Genomic DNA, 22,523 nt, shown 5'->3' with positions numbered 1-22,523 from the left:
AGCTCGATTGGTACGAGTGCACGTTGAATTTATCGACATGGAGCGTGTACGCACTTCTCGTGGCCTAACCACTGTCGATAATCACCGTACGGCTCAGATTCATCAAATGTGTCTTGTGTGGCAAACAACCTCAGCCACTAATTCAGGAATCATTACCGATTGCCTGGACTACACAGTAGTCCCAGTCATATTCAAACACAATAGGTATTCATATGTGATAGTCAAACAGTATGTGACAACCAATTCAAATATAAATCTCGTTTAAGCATTTTTAACAAACACATAGTACGCATGTTGTCATACATAAGCATTTCATCCATATAGCACGTAGTAGTAAGATAGGTCACATGAAGGAAACTATAGTTATAGATAAGTTAATTGAGAATCCCATCTCAACACCCCCTTTAAATACATTTCAACAAGTATTTTCTCATTCAGGCATTTTATCAAACACTTAGACTACACATTACTAAATACATAGACTAGATTAGTTACGACATGAACTATAGCAATTTCCTACACAACGTAGGTTATAAAGCATATAACAAACATGGATCTTAGATTAGAAATCATGACAAGCACAAATCAGGATTTCACACTTATTTAAACATTTTATCAAACACTTAGGCTACCCTTTGCCCAATATATGAACTAGGTTAGTTACGTCATATATTATAACAAATCATCACACATAGTGATCATAATACCGATGACAACCATGAATCCTATGTTTATAGTCATGACGAACACAAATCATAATTTCGAATTCATTCGATCATTTCAACAAACATATGGAATGCATCTTTATATTCAACATAGTTCACATATGTATAATATACACAAAGTATCATAACTAGGATTATATGGCAGCAATCAAGTCAAATATAAACCAGTAGCTGACATTGAAAGCCTTGAAAACCATAACCTAAACATTTATAGTCCCTACCTTTCGCCGGTAAACCCGTACCAAGCTCAGTTTGAACATTACATCATTGTCTACGGTACAACGGCTACTTGAATCACGAAATAGGTTAGCTATTTCACCGATCTATCTATTTAGATACCTAAAACAGATTAGGGTTAGGATTTCTTATCCAAAAATAGAGTTGAAAGCAACAGTTTAGCAACACGGAAGAGACGATTTGATACGTGGAGCGGTGGGAACGAATCCCGGCTACTAACTCCAGATCTCTCTCACTTCTCCTCACTTTCTCCTCCTCTTTTCTCTCTTCTCTCTCCTAGGGTTAGGAAATTCGTATGGAATGAGAGAGGGGTGGGTTAAGGTGTTTACATATGCCCATAACTGACGCAAATGGCTCTAGGGCCATGGTATACTTAGGTTATAGCCAAAATGCATCTATTTCGGGCCAACAGAGGTCATCTGGAGGTTCATTACCTGCACACGGTCAGGGCAAGCTCCCTGTCAATGGATCTAAGGCAGGTTAAGATTTCGGTCCAATCGGATTTTTGGATTGACCGTGGGGGACCAGTTTCAGTTCAACGGCCATCGTCACTCGATCAGGGCCACAAGTACACTGACCTGTGTAGGAAAATTTTCCTGATCTAAGGGTGTAGTTGGGTCAGAATCCGATGGTCTGAAACCTTAAATTTGGCCCACAAGCAAACGGCCCAAATCACTTAAGTTTAAGTTCATTTCCTAAAGATATTCGCGTTTCTCACACACTTCGCTCCGGGCTCAAGTTGTGCATTTTTGGATACTATTGGGACTTGATTTTCGAGATGGTTGTTGAGTCCAGTAAAGCGGTCATAACCGTATAGTTTCGCGGTAATCGAACTTTCGACGCGCGGTTCAGGTCCAATATGGAGTTTCAATGTGCTCGTGAGAGCAACTGAGTTTTGAGATTGATCCTAGATTTCTAGGTAATGTTGGGTTAGCGATTTTAATGGTTTTGGGTCTTGCAGTTCGTGTGGAAAGTGGTTCGCGCCAAATCCATCGATTGTTTAGTTTAGTACTTAACCAAATTCCACCCTAATTACGACAGAATAAGGTCGTAGGGCAGTTCTATGCCCATTTTTGGCACTTTTAGTTAGTATATTATTTTAATTATTTTTTTCGTAGTTCGTTATTAAGTTCACTTCGTCTCCACTAAATTTCATGGGATTTCGTATTTTAGAGAAATTTTAAAAATTCTAGAAGCAGCAGCTGTCTAAACTAATGATTTTCGGACAATTGTCACAACGACCTATATTTAACTATATTAAAATTTTTATTATATTTTTCACTTATTTTTATATAAAATTAGACTTATCAAGCTTCAATCTGGCTTTTTAATCACCTAAATCAGAGTTATAACGAGGGAGATATAACTTTTCGAAGTCAAATTAAAAACTGCAGAAAACGGGGCAGAAAACGGGCCGCCGGACCCGCTGCGGCCGCTGGACGGCGAGGCCTCGCCGTCACGGCGATGCCATTGCCGACCGCTGTCCTATCTAGTGGTAGTGGTTTCACCACCCGATATTTAAAATGGGTGTATCTTTCAATCCGGAATAAGTTATGCGACGTGCAATATATGATTTTGGGGTAGGAGAAGCTGCTCTATCTAAATAACCTATTTATTTCATGAGATTCCAAAAATTTAATGGTTAAAAACCCATTTATTTATTTATTTACTATTTATAGTAAATTTTAGTTTAAGTATTATTCTTTATCACTTAAACTTTAGAATTTGTGTCTGATATGAAAGTACTTAGAAAAAGTTGAAGAATAAGGTAGTGAAAGGTGAGATTTTGAAGGAAATGGGTTAAAAAGGGATTTTAGACTTTAGGATTGAATTCTGAGGAGTTAATAAGGTGTTATGATCGACCCATTGCATAAGGACGCCTAAGTCCAAGTTGACAAAAAATCCGGGATGTTGCAACTTCTCATCTGTGACCATTTCTTGCAAAAGCGGTAACTGATTTCGCAAATCCTGCACATATCAATAATGCTATAACTGTTAACTGAGCTTCTAGAGAATGTTATGTTCACAATACATCAGTAGATACATTCCTATAAACATACCCCAGTTCTTTGGCTGTTGTGTAGATATTACATAATTAATAAAATAAACATGGGATTGAAAATATTAACAAGTGGATAGAAATTTTACATTTGAAGGAGCTGGTCCTTCTTGTGGATGCACTTCTAAAGAGGACAAATATAAGGGCCCTCACCTGCGCCGGTATGGCATATGTGTGTGAGATCCATTCCATTCATAAGGTCTTCCCCTTGGTGAAAGTTTCCAAGTGTAAAAGTTCGGTCAGCCCACTAATATGGTGAATTAGTGGTCCACTCATGTACCATTGGTTATCATTTTATCGATCGTTTAAGCACCCATTTTCTCAATAGAAGTGTGGCTCACCTAATGAATGGACAAAACTGCATCCATTTTCTCAATACAAGTGTGGCTCATCTGATGAATGGATAAAACTGATAGTAGGTGAAGACACATTCATCATGACGCCAGTGTGTAGAAGGGCTTGGATCACCAACATGTGTTCCAAGTCTTGACTTTCTGTGTGACAGTTGTATTGGGTGTCGCATGCCTGCAAGTAGCATGCCTCTTGGGTCAGTGATTAAATATAACTCTACCTTTCATCAGAAAAAGATCTTACATTAATCTTGTGATCCTGCCTTCTGAATGATTTCTGCAGAATTGCCAGTCAAGAGATCCACACAACCACAACATTAGGCAAGGAATCATAAGAGAATATAAGAAGCAACAGGACTATATAAAACACACCAACACATGTATACCCTTGATGGTCAACAAAGCACAATCTTGATCTTATTGTCAGAATTCTGTCATCCTGTTGCAAGTAACTGAAAAGATTTCAATTTTCATGAATGCGTTTCATTGGATAAATAATTGATAAGCAATTATGTTTCTTGTTGCAAATAAGATAAACATGTCACCTTTTTTCACTTTCTCAGGTACTCAATCCCCAAATTTCTTTTAGGGACTACTCAAATCACCGATAGAAGACAAGCCTAAAAGAGTAAAAAGAGTAAAGCGTTCCATTAAACAATCCAGGATTTAAAGAGGGGCAGTCAATGTAACCAAAAAACAATGTTGAGACAATGCAATGTCGACACAGATATGCATACCTATTTTGGACATGGACAGAAGTGTTTTTTTTTTTTTCTTTTGGTGGGGGGTGGACAACGAAATAAGTAGAAACAAGGTCCTGGAAAACCCCCCACTCCCATATTTCTGTACAGATCTATAATGACATATGAAAGTTATTTTATTAGAAACACCTCATATAAAGTCAATATCGAACCAAGAATAGATATCCTAATAAAAACACAAGCTAATAGGCATCCACAGTTATCACCATGTCGGCATGCATATTGTGTTGTGTGTGTGTGTGTGTGTGGAGAACAGAGCATGATATTTCATCAATATACCTTTTACCAAAAAGTAAAGAAACTTCTCTACCATGCATTTAATAACGTGTGTCAATAAGAGTATGTTTTTAAAACACATATTCTCTCTTGGTTCCAAACACCATATACATAAGAAACAGGAAAATGTATTCTAGTAGCGAAACTATGACCTAAACAAAATGTATATAAACGTTGCCAGACGTAAGAAGAAAATAGAACATCAACATGTGTCAGACATCGGTGTCAAATAATGCAGGTTTCTAGAATATATAAACATATATATTTTGAAAATAATCAAAATGAAAGGAAACCCTGAACACTAATGAAGTATGGGTAAATAGAGGATTGGTTGATACTAAAAACTTCTATATGGGAAAAAAGTTTCCCTATAACTAGTCAAGATCTTGAAGGATTCTTCCATGGTGGGGCTCAATAAACAAATGGTTTCGGATCACTGAGCCATGGACGCCACTTTTACAAGCTAAGCATCCAAGTATTCTCCTGAGTCAATTAGTAAAACTCAAGATACTCTCTGGCAATATTTTTCTTATCCTTTTTGATAAAATGAGAAAATATATACTAATGAACAGCTTGGATCTCACACATATGTGACTTGAATCTCTGCCTCTTCCATCTGCTTGCACATGAATCACCTTAGCATTTCTCTATGGTTTTACTTTGGACGTGGTAGAAAAGATCATCTAACTGAAATCCATATAGGCCTTGCCAGAAGACTCCCTTCCAGCAGACATAACTGAACTTGGAAAGCTTGATGAGATTTTTCAATTGGATGGATGCCAACAGTGACAAAAAGGTCACAATCGATGAGTTCAATGCTCCAGAGAGATAGTTCCTCCAAGATGTAGTCCTCTCCTCCTTGCGGCCATAGGTGAGAAAGCTCTGCAACGACATGTCCATAAGATAGATGATCACCAAGGATATCCAATAGGCCTGTTGAACATATATAACAAGCATTTTATTTTGGTTACAACTCACATTGGGTGTGGGCAACATTGTCATACCAATGTAAAAAAGCATTAATTAGATTCAACTTTTCATGTACAAATAAGCTTTCTTACTTGTTCATAGATGCTTCTATCCTTAGTGTTGGCATTCACCAGCTATTGTTGCTTCTCATCTTAGGCATTCTAAGTGTCCAGTTCCTGCATGATGATATATCAACACAGGAACAACTTGGTGAGTCAGTTCAATATTAGATACATATGAGAGAACTTCCATATGTCATTAAAAAATGCCATTGTGAGGGAAGTTCCTGGCATTAATGCTCCAATTGCAACCAAGCATGGAATATGAGAATAGGAGAAAAAGATGAAGAGAGAATGCAATCGTTACCCAATGCAAGTCAAGAGAGCTTTCTTCAATGTGGACAGATCTTTCTATGGTCATTCTCCATCGTGGGGATGCTGGCTGTCCTCAGTCAATCATTGCTTCCCTCTTTTGGCCCATTCCTTTAATATTAGAACAGAGAGATGGATGCCTGATGTAGGTCACCAACATCATGTCATAGTTTTTGCTTATCATCAGCTGCGTATACAATGCCTCATTTACTTCATCAATCAAACTCAACCAAAACACATTTTGCGAAACTAAGTAGCTTCATAATAAAGAAAAATACAAGAAAAGAATGCCAATTTTTGTCATAGACGCCTTAGACATGAATTAAGCAAACTATAGCAGTCTGATGGAATATAAAGGGAAAGATTAAAATCTACTGTTCAAACGCATTGTAGAAAAGACAAGGAGAACCATGACTATACAAGGGTGCTAGTGTGCTTCTTGCACTCAAAACAGGGGAACCTTCTCTCTTTTTTTCTTTTTTTGGGGCATAAATATAACAAAGGAGTGATCAATTTCTTGTTATTATTTTTTTTTGGTTTACAGAGAAGTGTTCTCTGCTGAGTATGGAAACACCTATCAAACATGTATCTGTATTATGTTTCATAAACAGCCATACAATGAATAGGATTGGATGAATACTGCTTGAGGTGCACAGGAAGCAGAGCATGACAGGCAAAGGCACACTATCCTAATGCCCAAGCCCAAAAATCATACTAGCCTACTATATAGGCAGGCCACACTTGTATGAGAAAATGGACCATTGGAAAAAATGACCAATGGTCCATATTCCATGTACATTCATGGCTTATCTGATGAGTCAACCAGCCTAATGTTCCCTACCAGATGAATGCCCATGTCTATAACACATACCCTAAGTTGGCATGTGTGCTACAACCAACCTACATCCACCACACATGACTGGCCACGAAGTTAACTGCATAAACAAGAAAAAAGGAATGAAATAATAAGACATTTAACCTTATTTAGGAGAAAATTTATGGCTCCATAAAAAGCAATACAACAAAATAGTGTTGATGTATTTATGAAAATATCTTACTCATGAAGGAAAAAGGATTTTTGGGAGCAGACTGAATCTTTTGCATTGTTCATTTTGCCTTTATTGTTATGAGTGGGAGGAGAGGAAAGCTTCATGGAAGAATGATCCAGCTCACATCTTTGGACTGTCATGTAGATCAACACTAGTTCAGGGGTCCCTCCTGATCTCTCCTCCTTTCCCCTCCCTTAAGCTGCATGCCCAGTTTATAGCTTGGTTCTTTCTTCGAAAAAAATCAAGCTATCTTGCAAAATAAATAAGAATATATCAGTAGTAGACATGTACCATCAGAACCAAAGTCAGATAATGCTAACAACTAGCCCTCCTTTCATGAAGTCAAAGTATTATAATAGATATGTTAAATGATAAATGCATCACTATGGCTAAAAACTGTAACAAGTTGTGAAGAAGAAAGGGTAAAGATGTCAGCCAAGCATGAAGCCTCTGTTAACAAACAACAAAAACCATGCATGTTTTTGATGTTGATCAAGGCCCACATGCCAAATTGACCTTTTTTTTTTCATTTTAATTGTGCATTAGATATCCACCAACCAGCCACTTAGGACGTCAGACATCAGTTCCATATAGCTTATGGTTTATCACACATCTAAAGTAGGGCCTACAGTTTGGATGGTTTGATTTTTAGTCATACATGCATAAGAACCATCACACTCAGACTATATTATGATCATTTTTCTCACAAAACAAACCCAAGTGACAAATAGCATATACAATTGTAAGCATAGTTCTAAAGGCAGTATTTGGTAAAATCATATATTATAAAGCAAAGTTAAGGATGAACAAGAAGTGATGCTTACAATTGGATGGCTATCCAATCTGAATATCTGGGATGTGTACTATCTTGTGCCAATCATCACCTTTCTCCTTCTCGCGTTGCCTCTATAAATGGGGACAGCCATAGATTTGTAGACATTCAAAGTTTATTAAGTTGCAACCTGGATGGAAAACACTCCACTTACATTGGTTGCACCACATTTGTAACAAAAAAAAATGAAAAGTTTGCAAAGAAAATAACTATTGATTGACATTCAATGTAAGCTTGTCACTCACCTGAAAAGCAGGCTGGCCTGATTTTTAGTTCAACCACCACCAGCTGCCCTTTGCTCGTTCTCCTACAACTGTACAAGGATAGTGCACATGTGCTGCTACGCCCCTTCTCCATCTCATTTGTTCGAGTCCCACTTGCATTCCTTGATTAAATTATGGTGTTTAAATGTTCTGTTTGCCAAATAAATCAGCCAATCATAGAAAGCAATTCAGTAACCATACAATGCATCTAACAAAAAAGGAGGTAGTTGACAATGCTGTGACAGAATTTATATGGCATCTACAGGTTTTCAATTTGCATAAATGGATCCATAGTTCCTTGGAATTTACTTCATTATATAGGTATGTATAATCAAGATAAGTGTATTATTGAATAATAACATCCTTCAATGTATGATTGTAGAGCATGCAATTTTGGATCATCCAACAACCCGTACAAGGATGATCTGCTTGCCTGTTTGGATTGGTGGAATCCAAAAAATGTGTGGAAAATTATTTTCCTTTTTTACTCAAAAAGGGTATTTTTCTTTTCTTCGAAAAATCTTGATAATCCAATTTTCCATACTTTCTAAGAAACACTATCATTTTTAGACCATTGATCATTTTGCATTTCCTTAAAAATCATAGAGATTGAAAGAAACAACCTTTTCATAATTCTTTTATGGGTGTTTCCTTATTTACATTTTCATGAGATGTGACATTTTCCTTTTCGAATTTATATTTTAAATTCCACCAATTCAAACAGGTCATGAAATACAAATTCTACCTATAAAACCATGATTGCCCTACATGATAATATGATCAAATCATATAAAAATAAAAAATAGTAAATTCAAGCATTGTAGAACCTGCATGTGTGTGTATTTTATCTAGCGTGTGAAATAGATGAATCCGACCATAATGTTCTACAAACAATAAATCATGTTGAAACAATCATTTAAGTGGGCCACACAAGAATGTAACTATTGGACGAGTTGGATGTGATCTGCAGGAGTGGATTAGGTGTTACCCTTACCATGTGCTGCCTGTCCGTTGTTTCAGATCATTTTAGGACATCATCCCAAAATTTAAGTAGATCCAAGTCTCTGGTGGACCACACCACTGTAAAAAGTGGTGAATGACCATTAAGAACTTATTGCAGGCTACAAAAGTTTTGGATCAATCTGATCTTTGTATTTTCCCTTCATACAAGTCTGATTGACCTTAACAACAGGTTGGATTGAAAATAAACATTACGGATCTGCTTATGTGGGCTTGGGAAGTTTTTGATGGTGGGTGTTCAATCACCACTGTTTCCTGTGGTGTGGTCCACTTGAGATTTGTATCTACTTAATTTTTTGGACAACATCCTAAAATGGGCTGGAAAAATGGATGGATAGATTGGATATACAACACATAATGAAGGTGGGCCCCACAGTAAGGGTAACACACCTATTAAGTTGTTGTCCGGGTAACACCTAACCCGCGGCTAACAAAGAAAGGGTTGAGTGAATGAAAGTAGTAGTACTTACAGTTGGAAGAAGAGGTAGGAAGGAGAGCGTTGATGCATTTCCTCTTCAACTCCAGCAGACGTCCACGCCATTTGCCTTCTCTCCGGGATTGAAATTTGGGATATCCAATTTCAATATATGGGATGTGTGATATCTTGTGCCAATCCTCTCCTTTCTCCTTCTTGCATCGCTTCTCTAATTGGGGACGGTCTGTGATTCTTAGGCGTTGGAGATTTGGTAGGAGTTGCAACCCTGATGGCAAACACTCCAATTTATCACAACCCCAAATGTATAAATATCGAAGTGAGGAGAGGTTTCCTATCCACTCCGGAAGAGCTGTTAGACTTGGCCAATGCCATATGTGTAGCTGTTGGAGGTTTGTTAGGAGTTGCAGCCCTGATGGCAAACACGTCAATTTATCACAATGGTTAATCTCCAAACGTCGAAGCGAGGACAGGTTTCCTATCCACTCCGGCGGAGTCATTCCATTTGGCCACGTACCGATTGATAGATCTTCCAGTTTTGTGACATGTCGTAGCCCTTCCGGCAAACATGTCAACTTCTGACAGGTCCTGATGGTGAGTTTTCGAAGGGAAGTAAGGTGTTGCATACCCTCTGGTAAATATTCCAGCTCCGGACAATCATTAATGAGCAAGTATTGTAAGGCAGTGAGGTGTTGCAGTCCCCCTATCAAACTCGTTATGCTTTGACACCCCTCGATTAATAGATCTTGAAGAGAGCTCAAGCCTTGGAGTCTCAAGGACGTTAGACCATCGCACCAGTCAATCCACAGCTTATGGAGAGAGCTGAGGTTTTGTAACTCCTCTGGCAACAATGGCAGCTTATCACACCTATAAATAGACAGAGACTCTAGAGCAGCAAGGTTTCCAAGCTTCCTAGATACAGACTCTACCTTTGGGCATTCCCTAATTTCTAGGCTCAAGAGATGGGTATGGTTTTCAAACAACCCATCTGGCAGCGACCTTAACTCCTTGAAACCTTGAACCCAAAGGGAGGAAAGTGAGGATAGGTTTGCCACTGAACCTAACAACATCTCTTTACCATCCGTCAATTCCAATTCTTTTAGAGATGGAAGGCATGGAAGTGTTGTAAACTTTGGACATCCCCAGACAGTTAATCGGTTAAGGCAGGGGAGTACTCTTCCATTGGATCCTGACCACTCCTCTAAATTAGGCATATCTTGGATGTTGAGTTGTTTCAGTGATGGGAATGCCTCTGTGACATCGTCGCCATAGAAATGCTTTCCAATAGACTTCACAGCATCCATTCCACGTATCACAAGAACCTTCAGGAGTGGTAAATGGCTGAGCGGGGGGAGCTGTTCGCATCTTCTGCAATTAATCAGTGAAACTTCAATCAGATTCGGAAGCAATGAAGAGCTCATCCAATGTGGAAATCTGACACCCATGTACTCTTCCACAGTCAACCTTTTGAGATTTCGATGTGGTCGGAGACCTTCAAGGGTTTGCTCGACATTTCCTTCCAACTGAAGATCAATATCCTGACCCCATGAAAAGCGTAACTCACAAAGGTTCGGCTTGTCCTTCAAGTTTGCTTCCTGGGCATCTGCTGCACACATCACATTCTCGAGGTTTCGAATAGTCAATTTTCCTCCAAGGTTTAGGCCTTGCAGCTCTCTCATACCACATCCACTATCCTTACCATCAATGAATATTGACAAGGTCTGAAGGAACTTTAATTCTCCCATATTAGCTGGCATATGTGTCAATTTATTATATCGACTCATTTCAAGATGTCTTAGGCTAGTCATTTTGCTCATGTCCCTGGGTAATTCTGCAAGATTATGACACCCCGAGAGTATCAAGGTTTGCAAATGGTGAAGGGTGCTAATGGATTTAGGAAGGGCTCGTATTTGAATACAGGACATGTGGAGGTATCTTAAGTGCTTCAAACTGCTAATTGAAACCAACATCTCCGTAGTGACACACGCTAAACTTAAATCTAACACCCGTAAGCACATGAAATGTGTTAAAAGATTACGGGGGACGCTGAAAGTCTGTCTTCCATCCAGAAGCAGTGTTCGCAAATGGTTTGCTTTCCTTGAGGCCTTTGGGACTGTTAGGACCAATTCATAACACTCACACAACATGAGCAAACGGCGAGATATGTCAGGGATACTCACTGCATTCTTCACCTGCACAATTGAGCATTTGTTCCCTGCAACAGAGCATGCAAGATCATGCACAAGGTCATGCATCTTGCACCATAATATATTCCCATCTTCATCTTTCTTAACATCCTGAAAGAAGGACCGCCACAGTAGATTATTGAAATACTCTCCACCGATATCTTCCATTTGTTTACTTCCATCAGATGGTTGAATGAAACCTTCTGCCATCCATAATAGGATTAGTTTCTTCTTATCGATTATATGATCTTTTGGAAATATTGAGCAGTATGCAAAGCATTGCTTCAAATGCGATGAAAGATGAAAATAACTCAATCTCAGAGCAGGTAAAATGTCATTCTCTTCTTCAGGTATATTCCAAATTTCACTTTCTTTGACAAACAACCACTCTCTTTCATCTGTTTTAAAGCGCATCAAGCCACCCAATGCCTTTGCTGCCAAAGGGATTCCCCCACACTTCTTTACAATTTCCTTTGCGTGCATTACGAGGATTGGAGGTTCTTGTCTTCCATGCCCAAATGCTCGCTGCATAAACAGAGACCAACAATCATCCTCTGATAGTCTTGGCAAATGGTATGGAGGGACAGTGCCCATGATCGAAGCAACTTTTTCACTACGAGTAGTTACTATGATTTTACTACCCCTCACACCTCTGAGAAATTGTTTCAACTGATCCCAGTTCTCGGGATTTTCATCCCACACGTCATCCAACACAAGTAAAAACTTCTTCCCACGTAGCTTTTCTTGGAGGCGACGCTGCAGTAAATCCAATTCTAGGAGATCATGTTTACCATCGGTAGCAGACTCTAAAATTGTTTTTGTTAGCCTCCTCACATCAAAGTCATCTGACACACAAACCCACATTCTCAGCTCGAAATGCTTCGCTACCCTCTCATCATTGTAAGCGAATTGAGCAAGTGTGGTCTTCCCAAGGCCCCCCATACTGACTATGGGGATGATCGAGACATCTTCTTGAGTACTGACATGAATCAACAACTCTACGATTTTCTCCTTATCTTTCTCTCTACCATAAACTTCTGACTCGATCACAAAAGAGGCGGTTTGTAGTTCCTCTTCAGTATTGCCTGGCCGATCTACAACTCCCTCTCTCAAATGGAACTTCAACCTCTCCGCTGCAATCCCATCTAATCTCTCCCCAATTTCCTTTATCCTACTCCCCATCCTCAGGCAAAATACAAGTGAGTTTGGAAAAGAAAAGAAGTTGCGTACCCGATTCACCGTAGCAGACTGAGTCCTCACTTTCCGTCGAAAAGCTTCTATTGCATACTCATCTATCAAGTCATCTGCAACATAGGTCGCGTCCTTAAGCTTCTTTAGCCAATTCTTCACTGCCTCGTTCTTCACTTGCTGCTCCTCTGCATCTTGAAGCACTGCATGGATCGTTGACAACGTGCTTTCGAGCTTCCCCAACTCTTTCTTGACACCCCACGCTGATCCAAACTCTTGCAGAAGTAGAGAATTCAAGTTCCCCAACACTGTTTTAACAAAAGCAGAGAGAATTGCTTCTGCTGCCATCTTTTCTTGGTATTGCAGAGATGCTGAAGAACTCAAAATGGTGATAGTGTGGAATGGAAGATAATGAAACTGTGAACTATGTGCTATTTTTCATGAAGTGGGAGGAGTTACCAGGGAAGGATAAAGAAAGAACATGGAAAGCATCAAGAAGCTGCAAATGCTGTTATTTTCATAACATCAATGTGGTGGGCCACCTTCATTGACAATGCGGGATACTTTTAACTGCTCATATTTAAGTGGGAAAGGAATCTCTCCCTCATGGATAGCTCAAATTGTGTTCACTACAAACATGTAAGGTGATCATGATCGCAACTGTCACTAAATGGGCCCATCTGGTTTGTTTTTTGTGCCATGGATTTGGTGATGGAACACAATTAGAGGTACCACCATAGACATGCATGCTTCATCTCATGTGCGCCATCAGGGAATGGGCCATTACCCAAAAGCCTCAATGATCAAATAATCCTAATAATCCATTCTGCAGCCTCTCTTTAACATAAATGGATAATTGTCTTGCATGTGGCACATCTGTGGTGATTAGGATTGTTGGTTTGGTAGGCCACTATGTAGAGGTCCTAATTGGTTGATATGTGTAATTTTTCACTCAAGGAAGCTGCTGGCGTTATAAAAAACCAATGGGTTGGGCTAGATGAACCAATCCAGCCCCACCCATATAGCCCCATCATGTTTTAATTACAAAATCCACTCTGCTAATCAAATTCTACACTCAATATTAGAACTTGAGGTAAAAACTCAGCTAGATCTACGAATCAGATGTGCCACGCTACATGGAATAATGTGAATAGGATGTTGACTGTAGGTTTGTTTTTGGGACACCATGTAGTATATCTTTCATCAACACCGTTAATTATGCTTATATTTCAAGCTCTCCCTCAATGACACCTTAAATTGTATTCAATCTAATCTCCACCATAGACATCTATGTAATCTTGATTGCAACTGATCACTTGATGGGGGGCCATCTGGTTAGGTTTTCTTGCCATGGGTTTGGGGAGGATTGGACACAATTTGAGGAAATTGGATTGCGTATCAGTAGGCTCTTATCGTTCTGAGTAAACTCTGTTGGACCCACCGTGAATGCGTGTGGTTCATCCACGCCGTCCATCCATTTTTAAAGATCATTGCAGGCGTTGAGACCAAAATTGAAGTATATCCACACCTCAACTGGACCATACCACATGAAACAGTGGAAATATTGATTTCCACTGTTGAAACCTTTCTAAGGCACGCAGTGATGTTTATTTTTAATCCAACCTGTTCATAAGATCAAACAGATATGGATGAAGGGACAAAAACAAATATAAGCTTGATCTAAAACTTCTGTGGCCCCCAAGAACTTTTCAACGGTAAAAGTTCAATTCACACTATTTACATTGGTGTGGTCCACTTGATCATTTTATAGGCTTCATGTTTTGATTAAAGCCCTAAAATTATCTGGTAAAATGGATGAACGGGTTGGATAAAATGCATGAATGAAGGTGGGCCCCACAGAGTTTCACGCAATCCGAATCCCAATTTGAGGTTCCACCATGGATCAACATGTATGCTTCATCTCATGTGCCCTCCCAAGGAATGGGCCACAGCCCAAAAGCCTCAATGATCAAATAATCTTAATAATCAAATGTACAGCCTCTCTTCAACATAAGCGGATAATTGTTTTACGTGTGGCACATGACTGTGGGGCCCACCATGATGTATGTGCCTTATATGCACACTGACATCTCATTTTGGGGCTTGATCCAAAAAATGAAGAAGATAGATGGACGGCATGGATATAAGGCACATGCATCAGGGTGGCCCACAGTCAGGGATCGACCAAAGTAGTGTCCATTTTACGTGCATCCTTTTGTTATTGATTTTTCTTTAAGCACGCGCAGGCCCAAAAGTGGACATTCTTGAATGATAAAACAAATTAAATTATTAAAAAAAAAAAAAAAAAAAAACCAGAAACTCCATACCTGATGAATTAACAATGATCTACTTACAAGTTACACCAATTAAAAAAAATGATGAGGACGGCCACCAACCCTACGGGGCCACCAAAGTTGGGAAATGAATATATCTTGCTAGCCGGGGAAGCGGATTTTTTTTTTTTTTCATTAAATGCTTATCTAGTTGGATGTCAGCAAATTCTGCAGGTTCCATCATGAGGTATGTATTATATCCAAACTGTATATCCATTTGGTGAGCTTGTCATAAGGCTTTAGCTAAGAAAGAATTAACAGATCTAAAGATCAAGTGGACCACACTGCAAAAAGCAGTGGGGGATTGAACATCTACCGTTGAAACGCTTTTGGGGTCACAGAAGTTTTGGATCAATATGAAATTTGTTTTTCCTCTTCATCCAGGTCTTTTTCACCTTATGGACAAATTGGATGGAAAATAAATGTTATGGTGGGCCCAATAAATCTTTTAATGGTGAAAATAATTATCTCCGCTGCCATTTGTGGTGTGGTCCATCTAATTTTTGGAAATGATCTCAAAAAATAGATGAATGGTGTGGATATAATAAATACATCATTGGGGGACATGTAACTTTGATCTCCTTTGATCCGTTCATACAACTTGGAGCTCGAGGAGCGTCAGCACCCGGCTTCACACCACACGTACCCACACCAGCTATATCGCTGGTGTGTACGCTTCTGCTAGCCAGATGGCACCACACCTCTTAATTAAATTCCGAAATTTTTAACATCGTGTGATGGCTAATGTATATTTTTGTCAATCAGCATGGCCCGCCAGATGGACGGATTGGATCACTACATGCATATTGATTACCAGAATAAGGACATTAAGTTCATCGTTTCAGATTAGATGGGTGGGGATAAATTCTATGATTAGATGTCAAATAAAAAGTACATTGGGCCTTAGGAGGATTTAAACGATGGATATCCAATCACTATCGTTTTCCTGTGATGTGGACCAATGAGATTTATATCCCTCTTATTTTTTGGGAATAAGCCTAAAATGATCTCTAAAAATAGATGAGCAGAATGGATGAAATACATACATCATGGTGGGGCCCACAGAGCACTGACCACCACTCACTGCACGGTGGGGGGAGTAACCAATCCGTTTCCGTCCTACACCATCAAATCCCTGCAGGGATAGTGTATACAGACTAATTTCATTTTCGCATGGAAAAGGGGCCACAACTTGGGTGGGCCCATTGCTGTGTTAATGTAAAATCAATCGGGTATGTCACCCCATGTTAGATAAAGATCTCAAATTTCATTCACATCCTTAGTTTAAGTGAACCACACCATTCGCATTCTTAGTTTAAGTGTTCACCCTCTAAAATATTTTCCTTGGGGTGGCTTACCTGAATCATCCATGGACCTGATTTTTAGGACCCAAGCTTACTTTTGGTGTGATATCTAATGGCTGGAATGGATTTCATAGTTTTGTTATAATGGGCCTTGTATAAATTAAGGGTTGATGCCCCTCTTTCCTAATTGTCCACATTAGTGTGGCCCATCTGAATCACAGGTTAGCCTGATTTCTTGACTTTAGGCCTATCATCAGATTACATATGTAATGGTCGGAGTGGATCTTACATACATGCAAGAGTGGCAGATCTTACATAGAGGTGGGAGTCATGTGTGTCATCTGTTCCCAAAACACTGATACTTGGTGTAATTTAAAGTGGTAATTAATCTTCATGATGCTGACAGAAAAGTGGCATATTTTGGTAATTAATCCTCGTAATGCGAGTGATTTATGCAACTTTGAAAAAGAGGTGCCCGTTCATGAAAGCAATGCCAAGGGGCATGGCCCATATATTTGGAAAAAGAGGCTCACACACCACTAATTGGACTGTTCAACTGTTTGAATTAATTAATTTTAATTAATATTGAGAGAGAGAGAGATAGGTCTTTGTTTCACGTTAGCTTTTAAAGAGGTCTTTCAAAATGGTCATTGCCTTGGGCCGTATTATGGTATTAATATAAAATCGACCCCAACCATCAAATGTGTCACTCCATATTAGACAGACTGAAAATCAACACTATTGGTGGTTTACATGGACCGCACAATTGGAAAGAGTATGCTGAAAAAGATTACCCTCCAAGATGGTTCGTTTGATGAGGCCCACTTGAATCACGTATGGATCTACTTTTTGGGTCCCATGCCTAACCTTTGATGTCTCATCTAATCCTTCATTAGATATATTCCATTGGTGTAGCTCAACTGAATTACGAGTATACCTTATATTTTGGATCTAGTCCTAAAATGACATTACACATCTGATAGTTGGAGTGGATCTTACATGCATAATACAGTGGGATATATAAAAATTTAAGGTCAGCTTTTTCTCCTACTGTTAAACTTCTTCCCATTTAAAAAATTAAGGTCAGCTTTTTATCCTACTATTAAACTTCTTCCCATTTCACGAGAAAAGGTACGTATGTGTTCCCCGGAGTGGATTAGGTGTAACCTATCCTCACATAGTATTGTGCATCCCTGACCCAGGGGCCTACCTTGATAAATGGTACATCTATGCCCTACATCCATATTTTCAGCTCATAATAGGACATGATTTGAAAAACGAAGTTGATACAAATCTCAGGTGGACCACACCATGGAAATAGTAATGATGGGCCATTAAAAACTTTTTGTAAGCCAAAAGTTTTGGATCATGCTAAATTTTTTATTTTATTATTATTATTTTTATTTACCTTTATAAAGGTCTTTGTGACCTTATTAATAAGTTGGGTGGCAAGTAAAAAATGACAGTGGACCCTAGGAAAATTTTAATGGTAAGAGTTCAATATCCACTATTTTGTACGGTGTGGACTACTTGAGATTTATAATTCCTTAATTTTTTTTTTTTTTTTTTAAAAAGGGAGGGTTCATTCTTATAATGAGTTTTTTTTTTTTTTTCTTAAACCCTTGCAATCAAAATGACTTTTTCCTCATATTAATAGCAGAAATGATCCAATTCGCACAATATGTGAGTAAAATAAACTAATTGCATTAGTTAATATGAAAATACAAACTTACAAATATATCTCTCAATGATCTAGCATTTTGGCATAGATGGCGATGTCATAAATCTAAATATTATTTGATTAAGCGATGTAGGTGTTGAAAAGAAGAAGAAAAAAAATCCATGCAATTTAGTGACCTTTGTAAATGGAGAGGAATGCTCACCGGGCACCTTCTTACGTGAGCACCTTTGTACACTTGTGCTAGGCATAAAATCTGAACAATTACCGTGATGCGACACCCCTTGAAACCTCACTAGCCAACTTTCAGCTCGGTACAAAATTTCCATGAGACATGCCAAAAGGAAACAATTTCTTCCATTGATTTGCATTTCTCTTTGCAATACTCCACTAGAGTTTGGGATCAAGCCACATCACGTTGACTGTTCAGATTTTATACATAGTACATGTGTGCATGCGGATGCTAACATAAGAATGTACGCATGTGAGCTATATATTAGATTTTTAATATTTTGAGTGAATGAGTTTCATTCAGTTAACATCAGGAAAAATAAATAAAAGTCCGTTCAATATCAAAACTAAATAAACCTATATTATCATAGCATTGGGAACACCCCCATTTCCCAAACAAGTTGTATCTCTCAAATTGGACGCTGCATTCACAATGTCCATTGGTTTTGACAGTTTATTTTATGGCATGGTTACAAAAACAAACCAGATACAAGTTTCATTTAGTTAGACTGGATGATTGAGTAGAACAGTGGGCCCCACTTCAGGTCAGGAATGCTATAACTGTCTTCCGCAGACAGCAATTTGAGTTATACTAGGATACTAAAATGTGGAGCGTGGGAGAGAGAGTTGTGATGGGTTTCAAACTCTCTCTCTACAGATTCTATAAAAGAGAGCTAGGTCTCCGATCCTACACTACAACAGAAATTCGAGTCCCATCTTGTGAAATGCAGAAAGGGTGTGAAGGAGAGGAAGATCCTAAGCTTTACATGTATTCTGGTATTCTCATCCGGCTTCCATGGCGGCGTTTCAGCTAGGTAAGCTATCTGAACCCCTGATCGCCATGTCCCATGCACAGATAGATCCGTGGGCCTATTCTGCATATAGATTAAGTCCCACAGTTGGCATCAGAGCCATCTGTGCATAGGTATGGTTGATCTCATATATCAATTAGTGACCACCTAATGTTTATTGACCATCTAACCTGTTCATAAAGTCACATTGGCCTAGATGAAAGAAAAAAATAATATAAATCAGCTCGATGCAAAACTTTTGTGGCCCACAAAAAGTTTTTAATGGTCAATAACCACTGTTTCCTGTGGTGTGGTCCACATGAAATTGGCATCTGACTCATTTTTATTACTATGCCCTAAAATAAGCTGAAAAAACTGATGGACGGCGTGGATATACAATGCACACATCAAGGTGGGCTCTACGGTCAGGGTCAAACCCACGTCACTGGCAGGTTGCAGCCAAGTCGCGCACTGCTCCATCTGAGGTCTTAGATGTTCCGTACAGAACATGTACGGCCGTCTAGGCCGGTCCAACTAGCAAACATTGGGCCCATCCAGGTCAATTTGATTTTGGTCTTAGCATAGTAAAGCTGGGCCAGGTTATCCTGTTGGGGTAAGCTTACTTGGCCTGAAAATAGACCCAGGTCCAGGCCATGAATCCGGCCCAGAACAGGATGAGCGAGTTCTCAGCATAAGAGTGGGATCAGGCCACGTAACCCACCTAACCCAGTGAGCCCAACCCAGCTTTAGGCTGGGCATGGACCTATTAGTTTTGCCCATGGGTCGAGCTTGGGCTTCGCATGCATGGCAAGATCTATTTGTGGGTCGGAGCTTAGCCCTAGGTCATTGTAGCCCGACTGACCTGACTCTGATTCTTAGACAGTTATCTATCTTTAAACATGTGCAGTTGACTTGATAAGTGAATAGATTAGAAAAGTCCAAAGGGAGATAGGGATTTTATCAATTTTTGGGCTGAGCCAGCTTTGATTGAGTCATGCTGGGGCTTGGACCTGCTATGTCAGGCACATCGGGCTGGCCTGGACCTAGCCTACCCGGCCCATACCTGGATAATTGCTAGCTTCAACAAATGGGCCCATTTGTAATGCTATTTACACTGAAGGCCCAGAAGCAAGGCCTCCAGCTCGGCTTCCCATCCGAGGAAGCGGATTGCGTGGTGGGCAACACACCAACGGCCTTGGGGTGTGTTGACATCATCAAGTATGGTGGGGCACGCCATGATGTTTGTGTTATATCTACACTCTTCATTCACTTTGGGAGGTTATTTTAGGCATGAGTCCAATAAAAAACAGATTCAAAGCTTAAGTGGACCACACCATAGAAAAGCAGTGAAAATTAAACATTTACCATTAAAAGCTTCTTGTGGCCTGTTTGGCTGGGCGGATTAAGAGGGATTAGGAGGGATGGGATGGATTTTAAGGTAATGGTGGTGGTGTCAGTGGATCAATTTTGGCACGCCCACATATCTCGGGATTTTACCTTCCAATCCATCCAACCAAACACGCCCAAGGCACGGATTGAGCGGGATTAGGAGGGATGAGATCGTGAAGGTAATTTAGGAGTCTAATAAGAGACAGATTCAAAGCTTACGTGGACCACACCATAGAAAAGCAGTGAAAATTAAACATTTACCATTGAAAACTTCCTAGGGGCACAGAGGTCGTGGATCGAGTTGATATTTATCTTTTCGTTCGTGTAAGTCTAAGTGACGCTACGAAGAGGTTAGACGGCAAATAAACGATGTGATTGACTAGTGACGGTCCGTGTAGCCGGTGACCAGTGGTCCATGCTTTATAGGCTCGCGATGATGTATGTGTTTCATCTATACCATCTATCTATTTTTTCATATCCAAAGGTATGAACCCAAAAAAGAAGTAGATCCAAATATTAAGTGACAATATCACACGAAGGAAATCGTGTTGATTGAACTCCCACCGTTCAAAACTATTGGGGCTAAAAGTTTTGGATCAACCGGATATTTATTTTTTTCCTTTCGTCCGAGTGACTAAATCAACAGATACATTTCAAATAAACATTATATAGGACATTAAGAGGTTTTTAATGGTAGACATTCTATCACTACAAGCCCTAGCATGACCACCAAAAATAGATGGATGGACAGCGTGGATAAAACACATACATCATGGTAGGTCCACAGAGCACGGATCAATAGCCACATTCCTGGTGGCATCGTCACCAGCCAGACCGCGTCTCAAATAAACAACACGGTGGGCGCTGGGAAGGTTTCAACAGCGGATGTCATTGTCCTCACTGCTTTTGGTGTGATCCACTTGAGCTTTGGATCTCCATCATTTTGCGGCTCATGTCCTAAAATGCTATCGCCTAATGGATGGACGGTCCGGATATAAAACATATATCATGGTGGGCCCAGAGAACTTGGTGATGTCAACCCACCCTGGAGGTCCTCCATCGGACCGTTCATTCTCCCGTTGGACCCCGATCTCAGCTGAAGCACATGTGCGAGCCGCACATCCCTCCACATGACGGACGTATTGAAATTCTAGCGGGAAAAGAGCATTTTGAAATCTTCAGCCCTCCCTCTCTCTCTCTCTCTCTCTCTGAGGGCACAATCCCATGGCGAGGAGAAAGCATTTCTCCCGTCGCCCCTCACCACCGAACCGCCGGTTCTCGACTCCCACCAGAAGGCGTCCACCCGCTCGAACGACTCAACAAGGTCAGCTCTCTCTCTCTCTCTCTCTCTCTCTCTCTCTCGTTTCAGCAGCCCGTGGTACCATTTTAAAATGTAGTCACCAAGCCTTCCACCATAGATGAGGCCCACTCCGTGTAGGTCAGAATCACTCGTCTTTAAGGCCCCCACCATGGACGGTCCGCCATGCCAGAATCGCCCTGTTGGGTTGATGACTTTTCGCTTATCGATGATGAATCTCCTGCCATTTCATCGTCATCCGTCCATTTGCATAGGGTGCAGGGGTCGGACGAATCATATAATCCATGGTGTCATCCACGGTTCGGGACACTCGATTAACAGCTCCAATCATGTAGGGTGTAGGCCACAATGTCTGCTGCACCGCTTCCCATAGACTACCATTTCAGGTGGTCCCGCTGATGGTGTACCTTTTTCTCCCCTATTTGGGTCTTTCTCAAAACCCCTGAAAATCAAATTTCTATTTCTTCCCCCTTTTCTAACTTACAGGGTCTCAAGAAGATCCAGCGTCATCGGCTCGCCCAACCCCGGCCTCGGTACTTCTCTCACTTCCATTTTCTGATCCTCTTTTTATTTTATTTTTCTCCTGTTGATTTGTTGGATTCTTGAAGTTTCTGAAAAAGAATTAGAATAAAACAGGAAAATCAAGCGAGTGGACGGGATGAGGTACCTGCAAATGCACAGGCAGGTGTGTGTGTGTGTGTGTGTGTGTTTTTAATTATTATTTTTATTATTTTATTTGTCTTTGTTGAGTTTTGATGGT

At 40.0% G+C, this 22,523-nt stretch overlaps 2 protein-coding genes across 10 annotated transcripts in view; one reads left to right on the top strand and one right to left on the bottom strand.

The window, feature by feature from the left end:
• The window catches only part of LOC131226643 (putative disease resistance protein RGA4), an 86,922-nt gene extending 73,721 nt beyond the window's left edge, over positions 1-13,201 (bottom strand). For 2 of the 6 annotated variants that reach the window (XM_058222233.1, XM_058222235.1), the window contains exons 1-8: positions 9,383-13,201; positions 7,875-8,042; positions 7,622-7,759; positions 6,807-7,043; positions 6,620-6,683; positions 5,744-5,935; positions 5,470-5,553; positions 4,995-5,290 (exon numbers count right to left, since the gene is read on the bottom strand). In XM_058222233.1, the coding sequence (XP_058078216.1) occupies positions 8,041-8,042; positions 9,383-13,067 (3,687 nt within the window). In that variant the 5' untranslated portion in view covers positions 13,068-13,201 and the 3' untranslated portion in view covers positions 4,995-5,290; positions 5,470-5,553; positions 5,744-5,935; ... (2 more) ...; positions 7,622-7,759; positions 7,875-8,040. Of the gene's footprint in view, positions 1-2,914; positions 3,547-4,167; positions 5,291-5,469; positions 5,554-5,743; positions 5,936-6,619; positions 6,684-6,806; positions 7,048-7,621; positions 7,760-7,874; positions 8,043-9,382 lie in introns of those variants that run through there. The other 4 variants (XM_058222238.1, XM_058222236.1, XM_058222234.1 and 1 more) reach the window with 4 other exon arrangements.
• An 8,419-nt stretch (positions 13,202-21,620) lies between these two features.
• Positions 21,621-22,523, top strand: part of LOC131226763 (histone H3-like centromeric protein CENH3) — a 28,993-nt gene continuing 28,090 nt past the window's right edge. For 2 of the 4 annotated variants that reach the window (XM_058222475.1, XM_058222473.1), the window contains exons 1-3: positions 21,621-21,769; positions 22,250-22,296; positions 22,400-22,448. In XM_058222475.1, coding sequence (XP_058078458.1) covers positions 21,670-21,769; positions 22,250-22,296; positions 22,400-22,448 — 196 coding nt within the window. In that variant the 5' untranslated portion in view covers positions 21,621-21,669. The remainder of the gene's footprint in view (positions 21,770-22,249; positions 22,297-22,399; positions 22,449-22,523) is intronic. The other 2 variants (XM_058222474.1, XM_058222472.1) reach the window with 1 other exon arrangement.

The sequence above is a fragment of the Magnolia sinica genome, chromosome 15 (assembly GCF_029962835.1).
Source record: "Magnolia sinica isolate HGM2019 chromosome 15, MsV1, whole genome shotgun sequence".
NCBI lineage: Eukaryota > Viridiplantae > Streptophyta > Magnoliopsida > Magnoliales > Magnoliaceae > Magnolia > Magnolia sinica.
This window is presented reverse-complemented; position numbering and strand designations above follow the sequence as displayed.